At 34.4% G+C, this 26188-nt stretch overlaps 1 protein-coding gene across 1 annotated transcript; it reads left to right on the forward strand.

Annotated features, from left to right (window-relative positions):
- Window positions 1-26188, forward strand: LOC131841660 (retina and anterior neural fold homeobox protein 2-like). Its single transcript, XM_059189985.1, has 6 exons — window positions 1-73; window positions 9015-9181; window positions 10220-10360; window positions 20592-20679; window positions 24884-25028; window positions 25785-26188. The coding sequence occupies exons 1-6, from the start codon at window positions 1-3 to the stop codon at window positions 25981-25983; spliced, it is 813 nt and encodes a 270-aa protein (XP_059045968.1). The 3' UTR covers window positions 25984-26188.

Consider the following 26188-nt stretch of genomic DNA (forward strand, 5'->3'; position numbering starts at 1 on the left):
ATGTCTGAAACGGGTCGTCGCGGTGCTGCCTACACTATTGACAATATTCTCGGACATACAGACAGACAAACAGGTATGTTGGAAAACTATTTAATTTTTATATTAATAGGTAGAATACATTTGTATATTAATATGTATCTAGCTAATATTATTTTATTGCTTACGTGTTATCTGTAGGTAGATATACATTACGATAATAAAGACACATCTTGATATCATTTAAGATATTATTAAATTATTTAAATATGATAATCCTACCAATTTTTTTCACTCCATTTAAATATAGGTAAGTAGATATAGAGTTTAAGTTTTAACCTTTGTGGATGTAAATAATGCATCTATTATAGTAGTTGTTTTTAAGTTAAATTTATATATATAGGTATACCTATAATTAATAATTCATTAAAAAAAGGTAATTATATTATTTATTAAAAATATTTTTATTAAAATTCCGAAATTAGTGGACAAAAGTAAGGTGAATAAGTCCTTATAATATATCTCGAATATAACATAAAAATTATCCTTAAGGGGTCAAAAGTTTTTGATATTGACATATCTATCAAAAAAAAATAGATATTAAATGTAGGTAGGGTACCCCCTACCTACATTTAATATCTACTTACTTTTTTATAATGGATTGATGCACCTGCCTGCGCTAACGGTTTACGCTGGCATGATAAGAGGATGATATGATCATGAAGTCAGATCAGTTAGCTCATCGTGACAAATTCACCAGGAATTTGTCATGATGATCTCCAGGGGGTACCGCGTAGAGTTCAACCTGGTATGTTACATTGCTAGCTATGGGACGCTATAGTGTAAGTTACCCCACTGGGGTATTTTGCACTGTAGCCCACTGTTTAATATTAAACATACGAGCAATGGGGTTACTTTTCCCCATTACTAACAATTCCTTCTCCCAAACCGTTAGTGTGATACCTATACCTAATGTAGAGCGTGACATTTTCTCTTAAATAATTGTAAACACTACTAAATATTATTTAACTTTTATGAGAAATCTATTAGACAATATAGTGAACTTAAAATCTATTATAGCCAAGACCTGAACTTTATTATATATATATTATATATTTTAATATATATAATAATGAAAATATTATATATATTATAATATTATATATATTTTCAATTAAAATATAATAAATTTATTAAAAATCCACATAATAATGTCTAATGTCAATTACTAGATATTTATAACAAAAGTGCTAAATATGAAGTATTCTTATCGGTTTTGGTATTTAAAGTAGATGAAGTTTTTTCACACTAAGTAATTTGAAAAAACTACAAAAAAAATACTTATAACGCGACCGGTACGGAAAATGTTGATAATAAATAGAGCAAAGTGATATATTATAGTGTTCTATATGTATCGCAGTCATTACTTATATTATATATCTAGTTGACTCCCCAAACTTTGCCATATAAATTAAAATTAGGTACTATTAAAAAATAGGGGTTGGTGATAGAAGGGTGAAAATTTTTGGTTGTTAGGTACAACCAAAAATTTTGTATGTATGTAGGTATTTTTTAATGCCACAAAATATCCAAAAGTTAAAAAAAAAGTTAAGGTGGATAACCCTCACTTTACTAGAGGTATGAAAATTACATAGTACCCAATTCTCGGACCTACTGAATATGCATATTGTTACTGGAGCGGGAACACAACTACTATTTTAATAAAAACCAAATACTAGGAAAAATGTGTATTCTTCCCAAAAGGGCTCACAGCGAGAAGTAACAAAACAAAAGTGACATATAAAAAATAGATATTAAAAATATAAAGTTTATGAAAAGAATGGTAGACAAGCTGCCAGCAACACATATAAAATTTCATAAAAAGTGCTCAAGCCGTATCGGAGGAGTATGGTAACTAACATTGTGACACGAGAATTTTATATATAAGACTAGTAAAAATCACGGGATCTTACCACGTTTTATTTTGTATTTCAATAACAACAACCGAAAAAAAACAATTTACCATCTACCCGCTGCTCATCAGTTTACCCGTGATATTTACCATCTGCTTAGTTTACTCGTGATCACGGCGGTTGAAACACTGCCGAAATATTGGGAACTCAATAAAAATAAAACTTGGTAAGATGCCGTGATTTTGACTAATTATACTTATACATAACAATATATCTAAGTATGTATATATATTGTCTACTACCAATAACATAAACTCTGCTTCGCTTGGTACTAGATGGAGCTGTATGCGTTGTCCTGAGATATATTATTACTAACTATACCTGCGACTTAAAATAATAAAAAATGTATAACAATCTTAGAAATAAATAAGTTTCGTTATTCTAGCTTTAAAAATGACGATAATCCATACAAAATTCCATACAATCTTTCATCCGTCCTATCAATCTTCCGTCCCTATGTATGTTTAAATCTTTAAAACTGCGCAACGGATTTTGAAACGGTTTTAATGGATAGAGTGATTCAAGAGGAAGGTTTACATATGTTATATATGATACATGTACACCCGTGCGAAGCCGGGGCGAGTAGTGATTATATAAATGATACTGGACTATAATTATTTAATTAATTTACTTCTATTAATCATCATCAGCCCACTGCAGTCCACTGCTGGACATAAGCCTCTCCCAAGGCACGCCACTGGGTACGATCTTCAGCCCTTCTCATCCAGTTACTACCCGCAACCCTACGTATGTCGTCGCTCCACCTAGCTGCGGGGCGTCCTACACTACGTTTGTCAATTCGCGGTCTCCACTCTAGAACACGCCTACTCCAGCGAGCATCGGTTCTGCGACAGATATGACCAGCCCACTGCCACTTCAACTTGCAAATACGAAGAGCTATGTCGGTGACCCTAGTTCTCTGGCGAATTACTTCGTTACGGATTAGATCTCTCAGAGAAACTCCAAGGATAGCCCTTTCCATAGCTCGTTGAGCGACTTTGAGTTGGTGGACCAGTCGTATCGTCAGTGTCCACGTTTCGGCACCGTAAGGCACTGGTTATAAACCTTGGTCTCAAGGCTTTGTGGTAGCGACGAATACTTTATTTAATTTACTTCCAAAAAACCTATGTATGACTTCAGTTAATTAATAACATTAAAGAAATAAATTTCTATTATACCTATTAACGTTGATATTAATTATGATAAATGAAATAATAATCATAAGATTATTATTATTATTATTACACTTATTACTTTATATACTATTTTATTATTATATAATTCCGATCCCCCTCCGATCGATCCCTCGTCCAGTTTTAACGGGGATCGAAATTACGACGGCCTGAGCCGAGATTCGTTCCTCTAGACATGCCCTCAGATTAAAGTCGTATCCATCACGCGGGAGTTGGCCTTCAGCCGCTCTATAAGTCCTTCCATTGTTTTGGAGTGCCATCTGCACTCGCCCCCTATTGTCCGGTGAAGCTGTAGAAACCAGCTGCGGCCAAAAGCATTGGAGTAGTCTGAAAAAAAATTGTTAAAATTATATATAATTCCTGAATATTTTATAAAAAAATTGCATGTCAGAGTATGGCGCGTCACGATTGTGCTTTTTGTGAAACAATGCATCTATTTACGTACCGTGTTTGCATGCAAATAAATAATAAATTCACCAAGTTATTTCACTGTCTTATCTCAGCCTACAAGTGAACACTCTGCTTAGCAGGTGATATAGTTGGACTGAGGTACACACGCCCACGACTTTTTACAGTCCATCCTGTATATATATATATTTATTTAGCGTTATTGTCAGGTGTTAAGACCTGTAGCACTGCGACCTACATAGATCTATCGTGCTCGCCCTTGTATCAAAGTTCGCTACCTAGAACAGTCAGGTATAAGAATTGAAGGATATTCTTAGGAGCGATGGATTTTATTCCAAAGTATATAGAGTATAAGACCTAAATTTCTTCAAACGCCAAAAAACAAATTCAGTAAGTATCTTTGTTAATACATGAAGCAAATACTTTGTACCTCTTTTTACGAAAATTGCGTTGATGAAGGAGTATATAATTTCGCACACTTATCATTAGGTACATATTATGAAACAAAGTCGCTGTCGCTGTCTGTCTGTCCCTATGTATGCTTAATTCTTTAAAACTACGCAACGGATTTTGATGCGGTATTTTTAATAGATAGAGTGATTCAAGAGGAAGGTTTATATATAATACATGTACATCCGTGAGGAGCCGGGGCAAGTAGCTAGTAGTTTATATAGAGAAGGAGTGCAGAATGCTAATATTTATTTAATTATGCATAAAAATACATTTAATAAATAAAAAAACATCATGTATTTGACACACACATATGTCAAATTGAGAATAGGTAAATATTGTTTGTCTTTAATATTACTAGTCTGTAGTCTTATTAAATATCGAACATAACCATAATTTAAATAAAAAAATGGTCGAATTTCGACCATATTTTCATCAGACGACTACTACTAGGTTATAATACTTCGTATGGATATATAGTAACATTATTAATGCAAAGGTTTGTGTTTTTGTTACTCTTTCATAACTATTCGGACGTACTGACTGAACGGAACTTATTTAAATTTGAACATTATGCTCTCTTACCTCAAAATTTATACAGTCGAAGTCGCGTGTATAAACTAGTCTTCTGTATATTATTCTATAAACACACGAAACCATAATCAATAACTAATAAATGCTAAAATCTCAACTTATTATCCCATAATCGCCCCATATTTCATAATACAGCCCCCCGCGGTGTAGCGTCCACAAAAAAATCCACATATTATATTATAACACATGTTCACACAAAATAATGACTACGTATGAATGAATATTATCTCACTCCAGTAGTTATTAAAGGATTGTGTACAATGAAATGTTAGTGTAATTATGTTACTTCAGTATTCAACATACAGAATTCAATGCGTACTCGAGAAAGGTATTTGGCGACGGTACTTGATATTATTTTTTTTTGCTATTATTAAAAGTATAATAATTATTGACGACTTGTCTAAAGAGTTACAATACATGCCCTTATCGGTTCTTTCCTTTCGCCTTCCATATTGGAAATGTTAAAAAAGTAATTCATAAAGATGATGGGTACCTATTTATTTCGAATTTGGAAGACGAGAAAAAGGCGGCAGATTATACATCTGTTTGTAAATGATTTGAAATCTAGAACTCTACTTTTTTATGTTCTGTTTATCTTTCAATGGAAAGGCAAAGGGAACTGCGCCCATACAGTCATGTTGTTGTAGTTTTATTATATTTGTATATAGGTAAAGAAATAAAGACTAGGTATACGGAGAAAAAATATATATTTGGATGGTATTGACAATAGAATTGAAGTGACGTAACAACCAAGAATGTTCAATAAATGGAAGTACAGAATTTAAATATAAATTTAGAATATGAAATACATTTCTTATTAGCCAGTTACAACACAACAGTCATATTTTTAAAATTCTTATTTTTTTTAACTAGGACTTCGTTTTAGGATTTGTGACATTTCGTTTTCTGTTTATATAATTGATTATTCTTTATAAGATTACTTTAGTTAGCAGTATGTTTAATTTAGAAAATTTTACATTATAATGTATGATTTTTTCATATGTGTGTTACGTTTTAAGAGTTGGCATAGAGAGCTGTGAGACCAAGACTAATATTTATTTTATGCAACAATATTGTATTGCCGATGAATTTTGAAATATGAAATTGGTTTTATTTTAAGTGATGTTGGGCCTACCATATAAGTACTTATAAATAGGTAATAAAAGTACTAAAGCATGTTATTTTGTTGTTATTACTAGTATTATTGTAGGACACAAATCTAACTGCGTACTAATATTATAAACGCGAAAGTTTGTGAGTATAGATGGATGTTTGTTACTTCTTCACGAAAAAACTACTGAACGGATTTTAATGAAACTTTACATCTAGGCTACAAATATCATGTGGTTGAAACCGCGGACACAGCTAGTGTAGCATCAATATAATCATGCGAAATTGGGACGCGTAGTTAATTTAAAATATATTTGAATATCATTTCTACAAATAAGCATACATACCGTAAGCTTTTGTCACGATCGTTGTATAAAAAAAATTAAATATATAAATTTTACGACGTTTGAACTCTTTCATGATTTATTTTGATCTCAAAATCCGATACAGAGTAATTTCTATATAGAGTACTCAAACGAGATACCATTTCATATCAAAATAATCCGTTCAAATTGGCACTCCATGTTCCGTATTGCTTTCACATGCGCCCTACACCATGTACACAATAATAATCCTCTTTCCCATCAGCATAAAGTTCAAAATTACTTGTTACGCTTACAAATAAGAATACTACACAAATAAATGACTTATTCCCCTTTTATAAGGCCTATAATCGGTTGTCGCTTATTTTTTGATACGGATTTCCGAAAAAATACAAAGTAATAAAAACGACTTTTAAACATCAATTTGTGAAATATTGCCAGTACTTTATAGAAATAAATCCTACTATTTACACACGGCGACGTCTGCTTTTTTTCTTTTCTATGACTGTGTACACACGATGCGATCTATTTTCACGTAAAATTTCTTTAAGTATGCGAATTCAAGTTCTATATTTCTGACGTACAGTTAACAAATTAGAATAACTGTCTTTCTGTCTTCTGCAATTATGTGTTTAAATTTGTGACCTAACTATATTATTTTTACACTATAAAGATACATTATTGAAAGATTATACAAATAATTAAACTTTGTCATATAATATTATACTAGTGGTGCCCGCGGTTTCACTCGCGTGAAATTTGTAGTCTATATGTTATTCTGATGGATGAGCTATATTACTGTTTAAGTTTTATCAAAATCGGTTCAGTTGTTTTTGCGTGAAAGAGTAACAAATATACATCCATCCATATTCACAAGCTGTCGCGTTTATAATATTAGTAAGATTAATTATTATTAAGAGAGAGATAATTAGTTGACAGTTTGACACTCATTGTCAATAACTTGACTCAACTTGGAGTCGCTATAGAATCGAGCACACAATAGGTAAAAAGCTTTAATTAAATTCCTGACTGCAATGTAACACGGCTAATTGTTTAACGCGATATTAATTTTACAATCTCGTCTCTTTGTTTTGATTAGCGATGTCACATCACTAGCGAGTGTTTGACATTCTTTGATTTTAATAATCGTATAATTTTAAAAATCGAACACGCTTGTTAGTCTAAAATAGTCTAAATGTTTGACATTCTTCGATTTTAACAATTCTTTAATTGCAAATTTTGAATATCGAACACGTCTGTTAGTGAAAATGTTTGACATTCTCGATTTTAATAATTGTTTCATTGCAAATTTTGAATATCGAACACATTTGTTAGCAAAATGTTTAACATTCTCCGATTTTAATAATTGTTTAATTGCAAATTTTGAATATCGAACACGTTTGTTAGTCAAAATGTTTAACATTCTCCGATTTTAATAATTGTTTTATTTGAAATTTTAAATATTTGGAAAATTTTATTACATTCCTCATTGTATGTATATACATATAAATGGCTTAATAACGATTTAGATATAAAATATTATTTGATTAAATTGTAATTATATTTATTTTTTTTAATACGAACGAAACTTATAAAAAATACATCAAATAGAAAAAAACGTGACACATTAATGTGTGTTTGACCCACGCACGTTTATTGTTAAGGTCTGTGGTCAAATTTAGAATGGATTCATATTATTTGTCTTTAATAATTTGTTTGTCTTACTCAATGTTAAATTAATTATCTAATTTCGACCACTAGGCGACCACTAGTTATACTTTAATACGTAATGTAATATACCAATAATAAAATGGGTACACAAAATAATGCCGAATAAAATCGGTTATTGTAACATTAAGGTCCCATCACTAGACATTGAATTACATTTAAATCAAAGGTGGAGAGTTCAAATGCCTATTCAAAGAGATCGTTCACTAATACAATAAACGTTTTTCTTTACATCTTATTACGTTTGTACGACTCATTGTTGATCTCTACTAAACTCCGCGTAACAATTATAACAAAGAAATTAAAATGGTATTAGTATAAATAAATAGTGAACATAATATCGAGTGACGTTAAGTGCTTAACAAAAACCGTGTTTTGTACCGGTTCTTTTTGGCAAGGGTCATCACTAGTGGCAGTGTTGGCAGAATTTTAAATCGTATGGCGTTGTGTTAAAGTTGAATTTCGATTGTGTTCCCGTTTAATTAGTCAGTGAAAAGTTTTTGGAGGGTGGTAATTCTGTATTATGCAGGGTTGATAGTCTGTCCGTGTGTTTGTTCGGCGATATGTCGGGAATTGAGGATTAAGGGATCGATGTCATGTCACGGACTGGTACGGTGGGAAAAATGTTTGATTTGTGTATGAAAAATTGATTTTGATTTAAATATCGTTATTGTATTCATTAGTGACATCGATCAATGAAGTTAAGCAATTTTGATGTCAGTCCTAATTTGAATTCCCATGCATATATTAGGGTTGAACCATAAATTACAATTTAATTAATTATTTTTTTTACAAATCGTCACATACAATTTACTTATTTAATTAGACTAGTCCCACTAGGTCGCACACCGGTCGAAATTCGACCATAATAAAAAATACAAAAAGATATTTGAACCAACAATACTAAATATGTATATATTTCAACAATATTCAAATATGTATGTGCGTGTAAAATACATGGTAGCGTGTATAATGTTTTTCATTGATTTAATTTTTTTTGTGATATAATTAAAAAACAAATTGTTAGCATTCTGCACTACTTGTTATCCACGATAATGATTTTGTACAAACTCTATCTAGGTTAAAATATAATATGTACTGTATTTAAATTATTACACATATAATTTGACCGTTCCACCGCCATTTTACAATACAGACTCTTCTATAAAATGCACAGAGTACATTATAAACATTCACTATAAACTTTATTGATAAATTAGACCAAAGACAATATCTCATACAGTTATGTTTTTCAACAGATCGAATAGAACTGAAAAGTGAAAGCGGCGCGCACTCAGACTCCGATCATGAGCACGATCATGAACACGATCACAGCGATCACGCACACAACGAGCACACCGACCACGGCGAACATTTGGACCACGGCGAACATTTAGAGGCACTCGACGCTGGCAGACCGCGCAAGGTAATTTGCTAAGATTTGAACAATTTGGTCGACGAATTGACTGACCTGGTTGAGCCTCGGTGGTATAGCGATTTAGCACACCGCCTTAATTGCAATCGTCGCGGATTCGATTGCGATTTCTTTAAATTTTCTGCGCAATTTTGTGAATCTCTTGTTCCATAGAATAGAAAATCATTTACTCAATGAAACTTGCATTGAATCGCTTTCCAATAGTCATCTCTAATTATTAATTTTAATAAACTAAATAGTAATTTTTGTATCTACCGTTCATTCGGAAAGCTGTCTTACAAGAAGAACGAAAAAGAAACTTGCGTGTTGCTCTTTAAATAATTTAGATGTTTCTTTACTACTTTTTAAATTGAAATATATGAATACAAACTGCCAACTAGCACTAATTTATTAATCAAAATATTAAATACACAACCAACTGGCTGAGTATCAAAATAAGTTTAAATCAGTCGTAATGATAAGATCAGACCAGTCCCTACAAGCAGCACTCATTCACGAGTATGACGAAGTAACGAAAGTAATGTACATAATACAACAAACATTACCAATGTTTGTAATCTTATGTATATGTAGAATGATAGTTTGTATCGGTCTGGGTGTTTATTGAAATTTAAATAAATTATGGTCGAATTTTGACCACGGGCCGACTAGTTATATATTTTAGGCTACTAGGCCCATATTATAAATACTTTATAGACTAACATACATATGAAATAATATTATAAAATTAAAATATTGAAATTGTATGTGTGGTTACGGCACCGATGACGGCAATCTGCCACAGTAGCGCCGGTACACCACACCCTTCGGCCAGTAGTCCTCCTTCATGAAGGTGGGCAGCATGTTGGTGCGGACCCAGGCCAGGAACGCCTTGAGACACGCATTGTGGCTCGACTCCAGCTTCATTACCCTCAATGTCAGATCACTTTTCGTTCTTATATAATCGACAATGACCTGTCCTGTTATTATTAATATCTCCATCAATGTTACATGTATAGAGATTGCATATTGTTTCATTGTGTGTGCAAGCAGGTACGCCGCAGCCGGACAACGTTTACCACATACCAGCTGCACGAGCTGGAGAGGGCGTTCGATAAGACGCAGTACCCTGATGTCTTCACCAGAGAAGAATTGGCCATGCGGCTGGACCTTAGCGAAGCCAGAGTTCAGGTAAGATAGTTTACCATAAACATGGAATGTTGCATCTCAACTCATATAAATACATAGATATGTTTTCTTTGTAAATACATACATAATGTACATACAAAACACCTATATCCAGATAATCAAACACATGATTACAAAAAATTATACAAGGAATCGAAACGCAATCATTGAAAGTAAGGGAATGTACTACACCGCTAGACTCTCGTCATAATAATATAAGAATAAATAATACAAATAAAATAGAATAAATCAAATAAACAATAACCGATCAATTAATATATTCATATAACATTCATATAATAGTAATATAATTTCGCGTATAATAATCTCGAGTGGCATATTAATATGTAGTTTATTAAATGAACGAAATATTATTATAACCACAACGCTAATTGCTTTATATTACAAATTATTATTATAATTATTAATTAGTGATATTCCATATTACTAGTTAATATTTATTAATGACATAATTGGAATAGGGTAATGAGGTAGAGTTTGTGAGATGTCGAGCAGGGGTACATTTGTCTCGTCTATTTTATTCACAAAGTACCTACCAGTGTTTGAGTTGAAAGGTGAAATTTGGTTATTGGCTTTGAGAAATTATTTAGAAAAAGAAACAGAAATAATCTTTATTCAAATAAACTCATTACAAGCACTTTTGAATAGTCATATTTTGAAATAAAGAAGAACGAACAAGAAACTTGTGTGTTGCTCTTTTGCTATTATATTTATAACAATTACCTATATAATATTAATAATAATTTACAATAATCCTGGACAATTAACACAGCGCCATCTAATCTCACGGCAAGCAGAGCTTATTAGTGCTAAACAACTGATATAAATACTTAGACATTTTTTTTGTATATATATACATAATATAAATAGAAAACAACCAGACCTATACAAACAATCAAATAAATACAAATGTTTGTACAGTGTGAGGAATCGAACCCGCGACCATTGGAATAAAAGCGGTGTTCTATATTGGTAGACCACCGAGGCCGTCATAATAAATTATAGGATAGACAGACACTGATCTTTTACACCCCCTTAGGGGGTGTAAGTTGGTGCCTCTTTGCCCCGGCCTTGACTCTAGGGGCAACAAACCCCGGCTAACTGGGTTGACACAATCTCTTGGGACAGTTTTCTAAAACTAACTTTATTATACTATACTATACTTAGGGATATAAAAATAGATAACAACCTATTCTCTGACCTACCGAGTACACATATAAAATTTCATCAAAATCGGTTATGCCGTTTCCGAGAACTATGGTAACTAACACTGTGACACGAGAATTTTATATATAAGTATTTGTAAATACTTGACTTAGTGAAATTGCCAATTTTAAACATTAAAATAGTGCCACTTAACTATTAAACGGCGACTATTGTAAACTTAAAGCCTGTAACGGTTTTAATAGCAAGCAATTAGCTGAAAAGTAGCTGTAATAAGCGCTAATGTGGTTTACGTTAGGGTTGTCAAAATGAAATTTATTTAGGAAAAAAAATAAAAAAGAACTATACCATAAATTGCTGTATAGCCCAATCTATTAGTCTGTAACTCGGTTTGTTAACTCGGATTCTAGTTGGTTTTATAAAAAAAACTATACGAATTTCGAAACTAACCGTTTTTTATTGTGATTAGTATTATCGTATTCAATTAAAAGTTGTGGTTATTTAATATATTAATCAGGTGCTATACTATGTAATATTATGTTATCTGTGCTACAACTATGTAGACTGTAACGTCACGCTACCAATAGGAGCGGATCAGCGATGAAAAATGTGTTAAAAATGATCATTTTGATTTCCGCTGCGTGCGTTGTGTAAACGGTAAAATTACACAAATAATATGTATGACGGAATTGTTCTCCTTAAAAGTTTAAAAAAAAGTCTGTGATATCTTTTAAGATTAACTCACAATAACCGTTTTCATGGTAATCACATTTCTGCTAAATTTTAAAATTACAAAGTTATTTATCGCAAATAACCTTGAAATTTCACTTTCAAATCTCAAATTACAATAGAAATTCCAAACGACTTTGTTCAAAGTATACCTTGGTAAATAATTTGGTGACAACCCTACGTTACCTAAGGTGACGGACGCAGTAAATATTAGGGCTGTTCTCACAAGAGTATAATGATGGTGCGAATTAGCAATGTATTGTGTACACCACGCCAATTTACGTTTCAGACCTTACAATTAAACTAGAAGCTTAAAGAAGCTTTAAGAAGGCATTCAGAGGTATTAGTAATATTATAAACACAAAAATTTGTGAGTATGGATCGGTTACTCAAAAATCTTTCCGTCCATCATGCATGCAAAATCTACTGAACGGAGTTGGATGAAATTTTACAGTAGCTAACATCAGCTCAGAAGAAAACATAGGCTAAAATTTAATATATATTATATATAATTTAATTAATATAAATTGGGCGAAATATGATACATGTCAAGTATATGCAGACGAAGTTCTGAAGAAGAAATCTCTGGTTATATTTTATCTATAGTTCTTTAGTCGGCTTATATTTTTACTAGATTCTGTCCGCAGCTTCGCTCGCGTTAATTTATCCTCTTAGCGGTGGAATTCATAAAAATCCTTTCTTAGGAGATGCCTACGTCATAGTAGCTTTATGCATGCAAAGTCTCAGCCCGATCGGTTTGAAATTGACAAAGTTTCATACAAACTTTCATTCCCTATTTTATCCCCTTGGGGGTAGAATTAATCAAAATCCTTTCTTAGCGGATGCCTACGTCATAACATCTACCTGCATCCAAATTTCAGCCCGATCCGTCCAGTGGCTTGGGCTGTGCGTTGATAGATCACTATGTCAGTCACCTTTAAGTTATAGGTATATATTTAAATTTCTAATTTCATTTTCTAATACATATAACGTTTATTGTTGTTACATATAACGTAGAATCGAGAGATTTTTTTTTAAAGTTGGTTGATAAAATATAAGCCGACCAATGAACTATAGATAGAATATAACCAGAGACAATACGACACAATCGTCTAAACGACAGATTAAAAATGAATATACGCTAACGAGCCGGGCACTTGTCTTCAAATGCGAGGTGTAAGTGTGGATTAGAGAAAGACACAGCAGATGAACTGGAGTACCATCAACAGTCATTCTACACCAATGTGTTATAGAGTACATTTTACCTGCTATCTTTTATATGACGGACTCAGTGGACTAGCGGTTTGGTACCGCCTAACTTCCAGGGTCGCAGGTTTGATTTTTCGCACGGTACAAATATGTATTCACAAGTATGATTTTGTATTAATCGGGGTGTTTTCTGTGTATATTTCATATGTATTCAAGTGTTGTATCAGTTGTCTTGTATTCATAACACAAGCTCTGCTTAGCTTGGCACCAGATGGCATTGTGTGAATTGTTCAAGGTTATTAAATTATTATATATAATACATATCGACGACTAATTTAATGTGGTATAAGCTTCGTATAAGACCACTCGTTTAAATACGGAAATAACAAACCAACTGATAGTCCACTCGATGGTAAGTGGTAACAATTACCTATATATATATACGAATAGCACAGACATCACTTAGTTATGTGATACTTCTTTTCTTAGATGAAGTCTTTTCAAAAACATGTTTCTTCCCTGTAATTCCACAGCTTACTAAGCGAGCTGCTTAGCGGGCGAAATAAGTAATATAGAATTAACCACACAACTGACTTTATACAAAGTCTACTTCGGTAAAAATGTAAAGTTGTAAAAATATAATGTTACATTTGTTTGAAAAAGAAATAGCTGGATTCTTGCCTATTCTTCTTTTGTAAATCAATTATGACGGTAGAAAATAAAAAGACAATTCAAAAGTGATTCAGGCCATTAACATTATTAAAATAAAGATTTCCTATTATATTGTAATAATCAAGACAGAATTCAGTTCTGTACTCCGTCTACGCAACTAACAATGGTTTAATTAAGCGTGGTTTAAACCACGAGTACTCTCGTGGTGTAGTTAAAGCGAGCGCTGCAATTTGGCAATAATTATGAACTTGAGTGTATGGTATGGGGAAGGAGGTAATCTTGCGATGCATTCATGCTTGTCGGACTTTGGGTGAGTTGCATACAGATGTATGTACATATATCAGTGTATTACTATACTAATACTATAAGTTTAAATATACGAGCATATGTCTTCGAATAAAATTTCTGTGATCTCCCTTTGCGTACCGTTTAAATAAATACCTCATGCCGTAGTCTCGTGAGAAAACCTCGGCGGGTAGTTCATCTACAATCTAAGTCTATGCGGGAGGAAGTTCCTCTGAAACCGCAATGTCCGAGATCACTTAGGTTCCAGCGTGTAGGGATAAATTTCGATCGCGGATAGTACGATGGCATAATGCTATTTACAACCTTACTTTTATTTTTTCGGACTACCTTAGTGCTGTTTGCCGCAGCTGGCCTTTACAGCTTCACCGGACGATTCAACCTTACTAGTTATCTTAGTCATTTGCCGTGGAGACATATGTCCCATGGAGCCCGGAAGCTAAATTGTTTTTGACGAGTATTTCAGCGCGGCTCATCGAGATTATTTGTGACCTGAGAGCTGGTGGCCACTTTGCCCAGAGGCTAAGTATGCCCATTCAAGAAGCACGCTGCCAGTATCTTGATTTTTTTTTGTTTAGGGTTTTTAACAATTGGCAGGTGTTAAGCACTGCGACCTACAAAGATCAATTGTGCTCGCCCTTTTTCAAAGTTCGCTACCTACCGTCAGAGACAGGAATTGAAGGATATTCTTAGGAGCGATGGTTTTTATCTCCTCAGGGTAGGTATAGTGTATACTTTCCAAAGGAGATATTTTGCGTATGCAGGAGTGGGTTACAACCACATAGGATGTGTAGGGGCGTTTCCTCTTCTGCTTAGCAGAATTTGCAGATTGTCGTTAAGCTGAGGCCTAATTTTGCCATGTGTTTATACAATTTGCAGTGTCCAGTGAGGGCTCTAGTCATGATGCATATATTGTTTTTACTTAATAGTAATAGTCTATTGGAGTATTGATTCGAGTAGCCCATTATTAGGGCTTTAGAATGTACTAATCCTGGCATATTCTACCAGTGATTCGGTGCTTTCTGTTTGATTATGATTTTGAGATATCCCAGTTTTAGGCAACGAGGCACACCACAGAAGGGTTCAAGGCCCTGTTGGATAGTTTTTGCCCCTAACTTTGCTAATTGCCTTTAATGTTTTAATGCCTTGGGACGCATCTCAGTATAATATTATTTCTGCTTCGGTTTTTGCGTTGATTATATTTTTTTTTATTAAAAATGAAAGTAGTTTTAGTTAGTTAGTTACTAACTAGTGTTTACACGTCACTAATACGTTTGAATGAGCCACTTGATGCCCAATAGGGCATGTACTATAGTGCCGCCACTTGTTCTCAATGACTAGTGCAATTGAAACTCATACACCCTACATTACAATGAATAGATGGGAACTTTAAGTCGACGTAATAAGGATCATGTTTATTGAATTCAAATTTTATTAATATTAGGGTTGTCACTCGTATGTTTATATGTAAAATTTTATTTTATATCAGTATTGTTTTCTAAAGAATAAAACACTCTAATAACGTTGATGTAACCGTAATTTTTGGTACTTATGGAACGAAGTCTATTTCGTTTGTATTCTAAGAAGTTTCTTTATCTGAATCTTTGTATCAAAGGAAAAGTGCTACTTAAATTCTGAAATATAATTAGTTTGGAAACTAAATCAAGTCAATACCTTATATATTAAAAAACAGAAAGCTAGTCAAATCAAGTCAAAAATAATTTATTCATGTTGAAACAGAAATCTTTATTCAAATAAACTCAATACAAGCACTTTTGAATAGTCCTAGTTTTTTATTCTACCACTTATTCCAAATGCAGACTCGCAAAAAGAATGAGCAAGAAAATTGCGTGTTGCTCTTTTGAATAGATGTTATTTAAAATAAATAGTTACACAATAACAAGAGGCATTCGATAATCAACATAGAAACCGCTACGCACTCATTCCTAGTGCAATCAGATGATATTGTTAGCGCTATGAATTTTAAGTTATTTCTACAAAACATTTTAGCAGCTTAAGAATTCAAGTTTTTTAAATATTTTCTTCCTTGCGTCAACAGTAATGTACAAAACCCCCTGCATAGTTAAAAAAAAACTATAGTAAAATTATAACCGACTGTGGCAACCCTATTCACTATCAGTACCCCACCCGCTGTTCTTAAATCACACTCTACGCAGTGCAAATTGCTTTTAATCCACTCGATAGATGGCGTGCACTGACAAACGACCATCACGCCCCCTACTTCACCGCTATCAAGCGAAAAATAGCACAATCGCTCTCACAATAAGGTTTAATTTTATTTCTCTTGCATTACTTTCTTGTACAACATTTCTCCTTATTCTAAAATATACTTATTCGGTATATTAATTAGGTTTATTTCTCTTTGAAAGTCTTGATTGAAATTGGAAATAATCGAGGCTCTAGAAAAATCTGAAGTGATCGACACGTGGTCTCTTTAATGTAGTTCTCAACTTTGCATTGACTTGTATTTTAACTCGTTTTAATTGAATGTACTTTATTAATTTAATTGGATATGATTGATTCAAGAATTGCTTAAGTGGTTAGGGAGTTCTTATGAGATAACAAGTCCTGATAGTACCTATTATATTATGTATTTTTCTTTATGGATGATGATGGAATGGTGCACCCGCCTGCGCTAACGGTTTACGCTGGCGGGGCACCAGTGGAGGATGATAAGATGAACATGAAGTCAAGTCAGTTAGCCCATCTTAGCAAATGGCAATTTATCATGATTTTCAGGAGGTATCGCGTGGATGTCAACTTGACATGGCACGTTGCTAGCAATGGGGTAGGCAAATGGTAGTCCACATTACTAACAATCGCCTTTCCTTGTAAACAATTGTTATGAGAAAACAAGACTGTTAATTATTATATGTATAATACATAATATATAATTTCTTTATGGATTATAATGTAATGGTGCCCCCGCCTGCGCTAAGGGTTTACGCTACCAGTGGAGGAAGATAAGATGAACCATGAGGTCAGGTCAGTTAGTACACCTTGACAAATTTACTAGGTATTTATCAGAATGCTTTCCAGGGGGACCTCAAACTGATTTCAAGCTGACATGGTAATTGCTGGCTATGGAGTCATCAGTCCACGTTATTTCCTCACTCCCTTATATTTATTTATGTATAATAATGAATATAAGATTCCGCCCGCGCTAACAGTATGGTGAGGTACCAGTTGAGGATGATAGAATGAGCATGAAGTTAGGCCATTAGCCCATAATGGTAAATTTATAAATAAATCAAGTATAAGTAAATAAATGCACTTGGATTTAACTACGATGTTCTCAAGATTAGGTGGACATGGTGTTACCATTGCATACCATACCAGTACCATACCATAACAGTACCATACCATACCATACCAGTACCATACCATACCAGTACCATACCATACCAGTACCATACCATACCAGTACCATACCATACCAGTACCATACCATACCAGTACCATACCATACCAGTATCAGTACCATACCATACCAGTACCATACCATACCAGTACCATACCATACCAGTACCATACCATACCAGTACCATACCATATCAGTACCATACCATACCAGTACCATACCATACCAGTACCATACCATACCAGTACCATACCATACCAGTACCATACCATACCAGTACCATACCAGTACCATACCAGTACCATACAAGTACCATACCATACCAGTACCATACCATACCAGTACCATACCATATCAGTACCATACCATACCAGTACCATACCATACCAGTACCATACCATACCAGTACCATACCATACCAGTACCATACCATACCAGTACCATACCATACCAGTACCATACCATACCAGTACCATACCATACCAGTACCATACCATACCAGTACCATACCATACCAGTACCATACCATACCAGTACCATACCATATCAGTACCATACCATACCAGTACCATACCATACCAGTACCATACCAGTACCATACCAGTACCATACCAGTACCATACCAGTACCATACCATACCAGTACCATACCATACCAGTACCATACCATACCAGTACCATACCATACCAGTACCATACCATACCAGTACCATACCAGTACCATACCAGTACCATACCAGTACCATACCAGTACCATACCAGTACCATACCAGTACCATACCATACCAGTACCATACCATACCAGTACCATACCATACCAGTACCATACCATACCAGTACCATACCATACCAGTACCATACCATACCAGTACCATACCAGTACCATACCAGTACCATACCAGTACCATACCATACCAGTACCATACCATACCAGTACCATGCCATACCAGTACCATGCCATACCAGTACCATACCATACCAGTACCATACCATACCAGCATACCATACCAGTACCATACCATACCAGTACCATACCATACCAGTACCATACCATACCAGTACCATACCATACCAGTACCATACCATACCAGTACCATACCAGTGCAATTACTGATATGGAATTGAAATGATTCATCATCATCATCATCGCAGCCCGGAAGACGTCCACTGCTGGACATAGGCCTCCCCTAAAGATCTCCACGACGATCGGTCCTGCGCTGCTCGCATCCAATGCCTTCCAGCGATCTTGACCAGATCGTCGGTCCACCTTGCTGGCTTTCCCACGCTGCATCTTCCGGTCCGTGGTCGCCACTCGAGGACTTTACTGCCCCAACGGCCATCTGTCCTACGAGCTATGTGCCCTGATTACCCGTGTTAAAATTGTTAAGTTGCACTAGTGTTACCCAGTCACGACTAGCTATGCTACGCTGTGTTGGGTTGACTGGTAGAGATCTGTTTTAGAGGTGTGAGCATCTTTGCTTACTTTGTATATAATAGTTTACTACTGTACTTCAATGTGCCATAAAGAATATAGGAATATAAAATTAATAACAATCGAGTTGCAATATTTTCTAAGTTAGGTAAGACTTCTACGAACTGGCCTAAAAGAAAATAGTAAAATAAAAATACTTTAAATAGGAAACACCTAGACCAACCGATTATACTCATAAATACAAATGTTTGTATTGTGCGAGGAATCGTACCTGGGACCATAGGAAGTAAGCCGGTGTGCATAACTGCTAGACAATCGAGGTCTTCATTCAAGTTGTCAATGTGAAAGTAATTAGTTAGTTTCTAAAGTATTTAATGGCTAATTGCATTCACTTTGCCTTTGTGAAAATGCACCGTCACAGTAGAGCGGTCTCATTCAGGAATTATGAAATTACATCAATTTTTCGTACTCTTAACAATGTCTTTTTATTAGCGCAATGCCACTCCGCTGGCTCAATTTGTTTCTATTCTGCTCTCCTGCGACATGTGATTTCAACCATATTTCCTTAGTGTTACAGTCGGAATTGCAGTATTAGGTTCGTGGCATGGAAACCACGTATGCGTAATTGCTTTTCATTACGTCTCCATTGTAGTCGAGTGTAGGCGAGCGAGGGGTGTGAGGGGTACACGGGCGGGGTGTCAAATTGCCAACAATTACACAATAAAAAAAAATTAAAATTGCCATAGAGCAGCGGTTCTTGCAGTAGGAAGACTGTCCGTGAATTTTGTACAATGGTTTTCAGCTGTTTATTACTGAAGCTGTAAATCTTTAGAATATTTTTACTCTACGTCTTTATGTAATGTTAGGGTGAGACAATGTATGAAGTATAAATATATCAATCATAATATATTAATATATTTCAGACTACACATAGCCCATATTATAAATAACTTGTATGGGCATATTATGCGGAGGAATGAGGATCATGTCTTAAGGAAAGTGTATAATATGATGGATGGAAAGGGGGAGGACACATTAAAAAAAGATGGATGGATTGTGTGAAAGATGATATGAATAAAAGGAGAGTATGCTCAGATATGACGGCGGATAGAGATCAGTGGAAGAGAATGACATACTGCGCCGACCACAGATAATGGGATAAAGGCAAGGCAATGATGAATGATGATGACTAATATACATAAGAAATAGTAATATAAATAACTATAATAATAATCTCAGGAAAATTCACATAGCGTCTAAAAAGATATTTAATTCCGCGTTAGTAAAAAGGTATATTCATTATATTTTTATGTTTTGTCGTAGGTCTGGTTCCAGAACAGACGAGCGAAATGGCGTAAAAGGGAGAAAGCAATGGGAAGAGACCATGCACCATTTATGCATCACGAACATGGTGAGTTTATGTTTTTTTTAACAGTATCCATCTTTTTTCTTAATTTTTTTTATGCCATCTATGTATTTACTTCATCAGCGATTGCAGGTTATTTACTACTAATAGTCCGTACCGATTTCGCATGGGCAGCTCTTAAATTATCAATGAAATTAGTTACTTTACTTTCTGGATCTATATAAATTAATCCGGCTCGAAGGACCAACTTTAAAACAAACTATTACTTACCTAAAAAATCGTACTGCCTATGTATTTATATCGAAATAATAATCATATATATAATCACACATTCTAATCGCTCACTAATCACTATTTACGACAAATATTTTTTTTTACTTTCCTCATTTTATAAACAATATTATTTTAACGATAAAAAAATGCCTTTAACGTGTTTAGTGTACAAAATTGGCCTTAATTATACACAATCGTATGGAATAACATATGATATGTTATTTGTATTGTAATTTGTGGTTTGGTTACCGTAATTACCGGTAGGTGGCGCTAGGCGGTAAGGAAATAGTAATAGTAGTGTTTGTCATTAAAAGCTGATGTCGTCGATTTGATTCCTATCTACTGAACATGTAGAGGTAGTTTGTTTTTAAGTTTGAGCTATTTAGGGTTGTCACAATAATTTATTTATTTAAGGAAAATATTTAGCTACTTCAGTCAATCTATGTAGTTTTACAATTTATATATTACAGTTAACAAATTAAGTTTCCACAAATGATTAAAGTGAGAGTCTAAAATGAATTTACACAAAATTACTCTTGTATCTAATATACTATCAAAGTATCAGTTACTGTTTTATTGAGGAGATATATTTACCGCCGTCGAGGCTAGATTCGATGGCCTCGGTGGTCTAGCGGTTTAGCATACCGCCTTACTTCCGATGATCGCGGGTTCGATTCCTCGCACGCTACAAACGGTTATAATCATGAGTACAAATGTTTTGGCTGTTTTGAGTCTGCGTGTTTTCTATGTATATTATGTATGTATTTAAAAAATTTTCTATCTATTATCGCTTTGATAGATGTAACAGAATATACTGAATGTGGGCCAAGTAATAATGTAGTAATGTAATTGTATATGTATGTGCATTAGTTGATAATTATTTTTTTGGTTAAAAATAAATAAAGTGACAACCCTAGAGGGTGTACCCGTGGCCGGTGTGATGTGACACCGCGTATCAACTACAATTAACACTAACCCGCTGGCGATAAAATCAGTACACCCTTTACTTCACACCCTATCACTAACAGTCTTATAGGTAACTTACGCTTCGTGGTTTCGCATTTATAATTTAAAATATATTTATAAAATTGAAAATGATAATAATAATAGTTAAAGTCAGACTTATAAATCATAAACTACGCGAAAGTAATTTAATTTTCAACAGACTGGCTCGTAAAGTGGATATAATTTCACCGGTTTTCAATATATAAAGCAGTTCACAAAACACACGCGCGTTATAAACGCAAATAGTGAAGTTATATTCTATAACAGCACTATTTGATATTTTTATTTTCAAATTTCGAACTGTCCGCCGTGTGACGCCAGCCAGTAGGCAGTTCGCTGATTTAAAAAAGTAAAATGGCGGGAATGCAACAGTGTGGTTTACAGTTTTATGGTTGAGTTTATTTAACATCAAGTGTGTTGAAAAACGTTGTACGATGTACGTGCGTATTTAACACACTCGGCTCTATTACATCCTCGCCTCCGGCTCGGGATGAAGTTTAACCTTCAGAACACACTTAGTATATAGTAAAGTAGGTACTACTTTAAACTGAAATGCAGTTACGTTACGTTACACGGCCTCGAATCAAATCAAATATAGTTTATTCATAGGATATTTTAGCCGCTTATGAACGTCAAATTTTTTATATTAATATTTTTTTCCTTGCCGTTCAGTTCAGTACAGTAAATCTGTACTGAACTGAGATTGAGAATAAATGGCCATAAATTGTACTGAATTACTTTTTTTTAAAAGCAAGTTTACAATTTTATGTACAATATTAGTCCACATTATTAACAACCCCCTTCCCCCCTATGGGGCGGGGTAAGGGATAGCCTTAAAACAAAATATATAACCATTAACGAATAGAAATATATTCGAGCAATTATCAAGTTTAGGAGGTGGGTGTGTAATGACAGACAATAAATCACTACGTAAACGTATCGGCGGTGCCGCGCGTAATTGTAGTATGTGGCGGTCATTATATGCGCATTAGTGTGTAACTACCCTAATTTTATTTTTAAATCACCGATTGTTATCTGTCTTTTAACTGACACATGTGCGAGTATATTTAAATATTTATAAAAAACACGCTAATCAGTTATTAGTTAGCAATTAATAATAATATTAATAGTCATGGACAATTCAACGCCATTTAGTCCCAAGCTAAGCAGAGCTTGTGTTATGGGTACTGGACTGATATAAAACGTACAATTCACACAGCGCCATCTAGTCCCCAGCTAAGCAGATCTTGTGTTATGGGTACTGGACTGATATAAAACGTACAATTCACACAGCGCCATCTAGTCCCCAGCTAAGCAGATCTTGTGTTATGGGTACTGGACTGATATAAAACGTACAATTCACACAGCGCCATCTAGTCCCCAGCTAAGCAGATCTTGTGTTATGGGTACTGGACTGATATAAAACGTACAATTCACACAGCGCCATCTAGTCCCCAGCTAAGCAGATCTTGTGTTATGGGTACTGGACTGATATAAAACGTACAATTAACACAGCGCCATCTAGTCCCCAGCTAAGTAGATCTTGTGTTATGGGTACTGGACTGATATAAAAGGTACAATTCACACAGCGCCATCTAGTCCGAAGCTGAGCAGAGCTTATGTTGTTAACTAATATAAAAACTTAGACGCATTTTTTAAATACATATACGTACAATACACCCAGAAAGATACAAACAATCATACTCATGAATACAAATGATTGTAGACCGAGGAATCGAATCCGCGACCATCAGAACTAAATCAGTGCACTAAACCGAAAGACCACCGTGGTTGTTGTGAACAATGTAAAAATAATAAATTTAGGTTTAGTAACATATTTCTTTTCGTAAATATTTGAATGTCATGCCAGTTCTGGATATAAATTTTTCCTACAATAAACACTTCAATTGGGGGTCTATTAACTATACATATAAATAAAATTGGAGTGTCTGTTTGTAATATTGATATAACCGTTTTTTACTACTTGCATATGAATATAAATACGGTATAGACACCAAAATAATATTTTTTACAATTTTTGTTTGTCTATGCGTTTGTTGCTAGCTGCAATAAACGCATAGACAGCTACTTTGAAGACTGAGTAAGTACCTCAGTCAAACTGTACGTAATAAATTCTCGTATTAACGACATAGTTATGGTTCAATTAAATGTTGGTAATTGGAGAGATATAACAGTACAGGATGTTCTAACATAATCTATACTTATAAATAAAATTGGAGTGTCTGTTTGTAATATTGAAATAACTGTTTTTTTACTACATGCATATGAATATAAATACTGTACATGCACCAAAATAACATTTTTGTCTGTCTGTCTGTTTGTTCCGGATAATCTCTGAATTGGCTGGACCGATTTTGACGAGACTGTTATTGGCAGGTAGCTGATGTAATAAGGAGTAACTTAGACTACTTTTATTTCAGAAAAATAAAGTTAAATTCCACGCGGACGAAGTCGCGAGTACAGCTAGTTGATAATAAAAGTCGTTAGCGCAGGTGATCGATATCGTTATTATATTTGTTCATACGATAACCCGAACAATGCGCATTGTGAATATATCACCTGGCATTATTTGTATGTAAATATTTTAATATATCAATTATTTACCATAACTTTTTGTAATTATATTAATAATAATATTTATAAATAAATAAATAACTCTGGACAATTAACACAGCGCCATCTAGTCCCACGGTAAGCAAAGCTTGTGTTATGGGCACTATACAATAGTTAATAAATACTTACATACTTTTTGTTGTAAATACATACATAATATACATAGAAGACACCCAGACCAATACAAACAATCATACTCATGAATACAAATGTTTGCACTGTGCGAGGAATAGAACCAACTATCGGGAGTAAAGCGGTGTGTCAAACAACTAGACCACCGAGATCGTCAAATAAATAATAGTAATTAGTAGGATTTATATAATTAATTTTGTTGCAGTAGTCGGCGATTGGGCGGGCGGCGCCCCACCGGGGGGAGAGTGGTGGGCACTGGGCTTAGGGGCGGGACTCGGAGCCCTAGGAGTCCCAACCCCACTGTGGCATGATGCTGAACCGGCTGCAGCTTTCCGTGCATTGCTACATAGGTAAGAGCCTCATGGTCTGACTTCAAATTCAAATTAAAAAATAATTTATTCATGTAGGACATTTTAGCCGCTTATGAATCAATTTTTTGTAGTATATTTTTTTCCCTACCATCTAGTTCAGTATATAGATTCGATTGAGAAGAACTTATACTGAAATTCCTCTGGTGTTGCGGGTGTTCATGGGAGACGGTAATCACTTACCATAAGATGAGCTGCAAGTTCGTTTGTCTATAAAAAAAGTTTGTAAGCTTGAATCTGGTTGACATAAAATAAAGCTATCAATTTATATTTCTGACTGACTCTCCGGTGATGACAATATTAACAAGCCAATTTTGTAACTGAAAGACTTGTTTAGTGACTCGTTGGGATTTTTTAATGTATGCTAGTGAAATTGTGCATATTCCTGCGCTAACGTTTTACTCTGGCGGGTCACTAGTGGAAGTTCAAAGGATGAGCATAAGGGCAGGTCAGAGTTAACCCATTGTGACAAATTCACCAGAAATTTATTATGATGGTTTCCAGGGAGAACCGCTTTGAAGTTAATCTGACCATACATTGCTAGCTTGGGGTCATCAGTCCACATTACGAACTTTTTTCTCCGTAGGTAACCTATAACACTAAAATTTTTATCCTACTGGATTGTTCCCATCTGGTTTCAATTCTCGTTAGTAGCGAATACAGACAAAGTAACGGGAGCAAACCAAAAAAAGAGAAATTCATATATATTTATGTAGTAACACTAAATTGTCTCCACAGGTACGTACTGGCGTTACCACCTCCAGCGTTGCGTCCACCAGAACCAGACCCACCAGCGCCTTCATCACCCCCGTCCCCACCATCCCCTTCATCCTCGCTGGCGCGTCTGGCAAGCGCTGAAGCACTACGCCTAAGAGCCCACGACGCATTGCTGCAAGATCGCGTCGTCTTACAACATAATAATAAAGTACACACGTAACCTGATTTAAATTTGGAATTAGAATTGTGATCTATATAAATTATAACCCCATTTGAATTGAGAATGGTAAGTTTGTTTTGTAACTATTATTTATGTGATGCCATGATAAAGAAAGAAAAAGAAATTTAAACTTGGAATTAAAATTATGAGTAAACCTCATTTGAATTTGGAATTACATTTACGAGAACTATTTTCAAACTAGAAT

This window comes from Achroia grisella, unplaced genomic scaffold (genome assembly GCF_030625045.1).
Source record: "Achroia grisella isolate CSIRO2021 unplaced genomic scaffold, CSIRO_AGI_Agris_v1 utg1867, whole genome shotgun sequence".
Lineage (NCBI taxonomy): Eukaryota > Metazoa > Arthropoda > Insecta > Lepidoptera > Pyralidae > Achroia > Achroia grisella.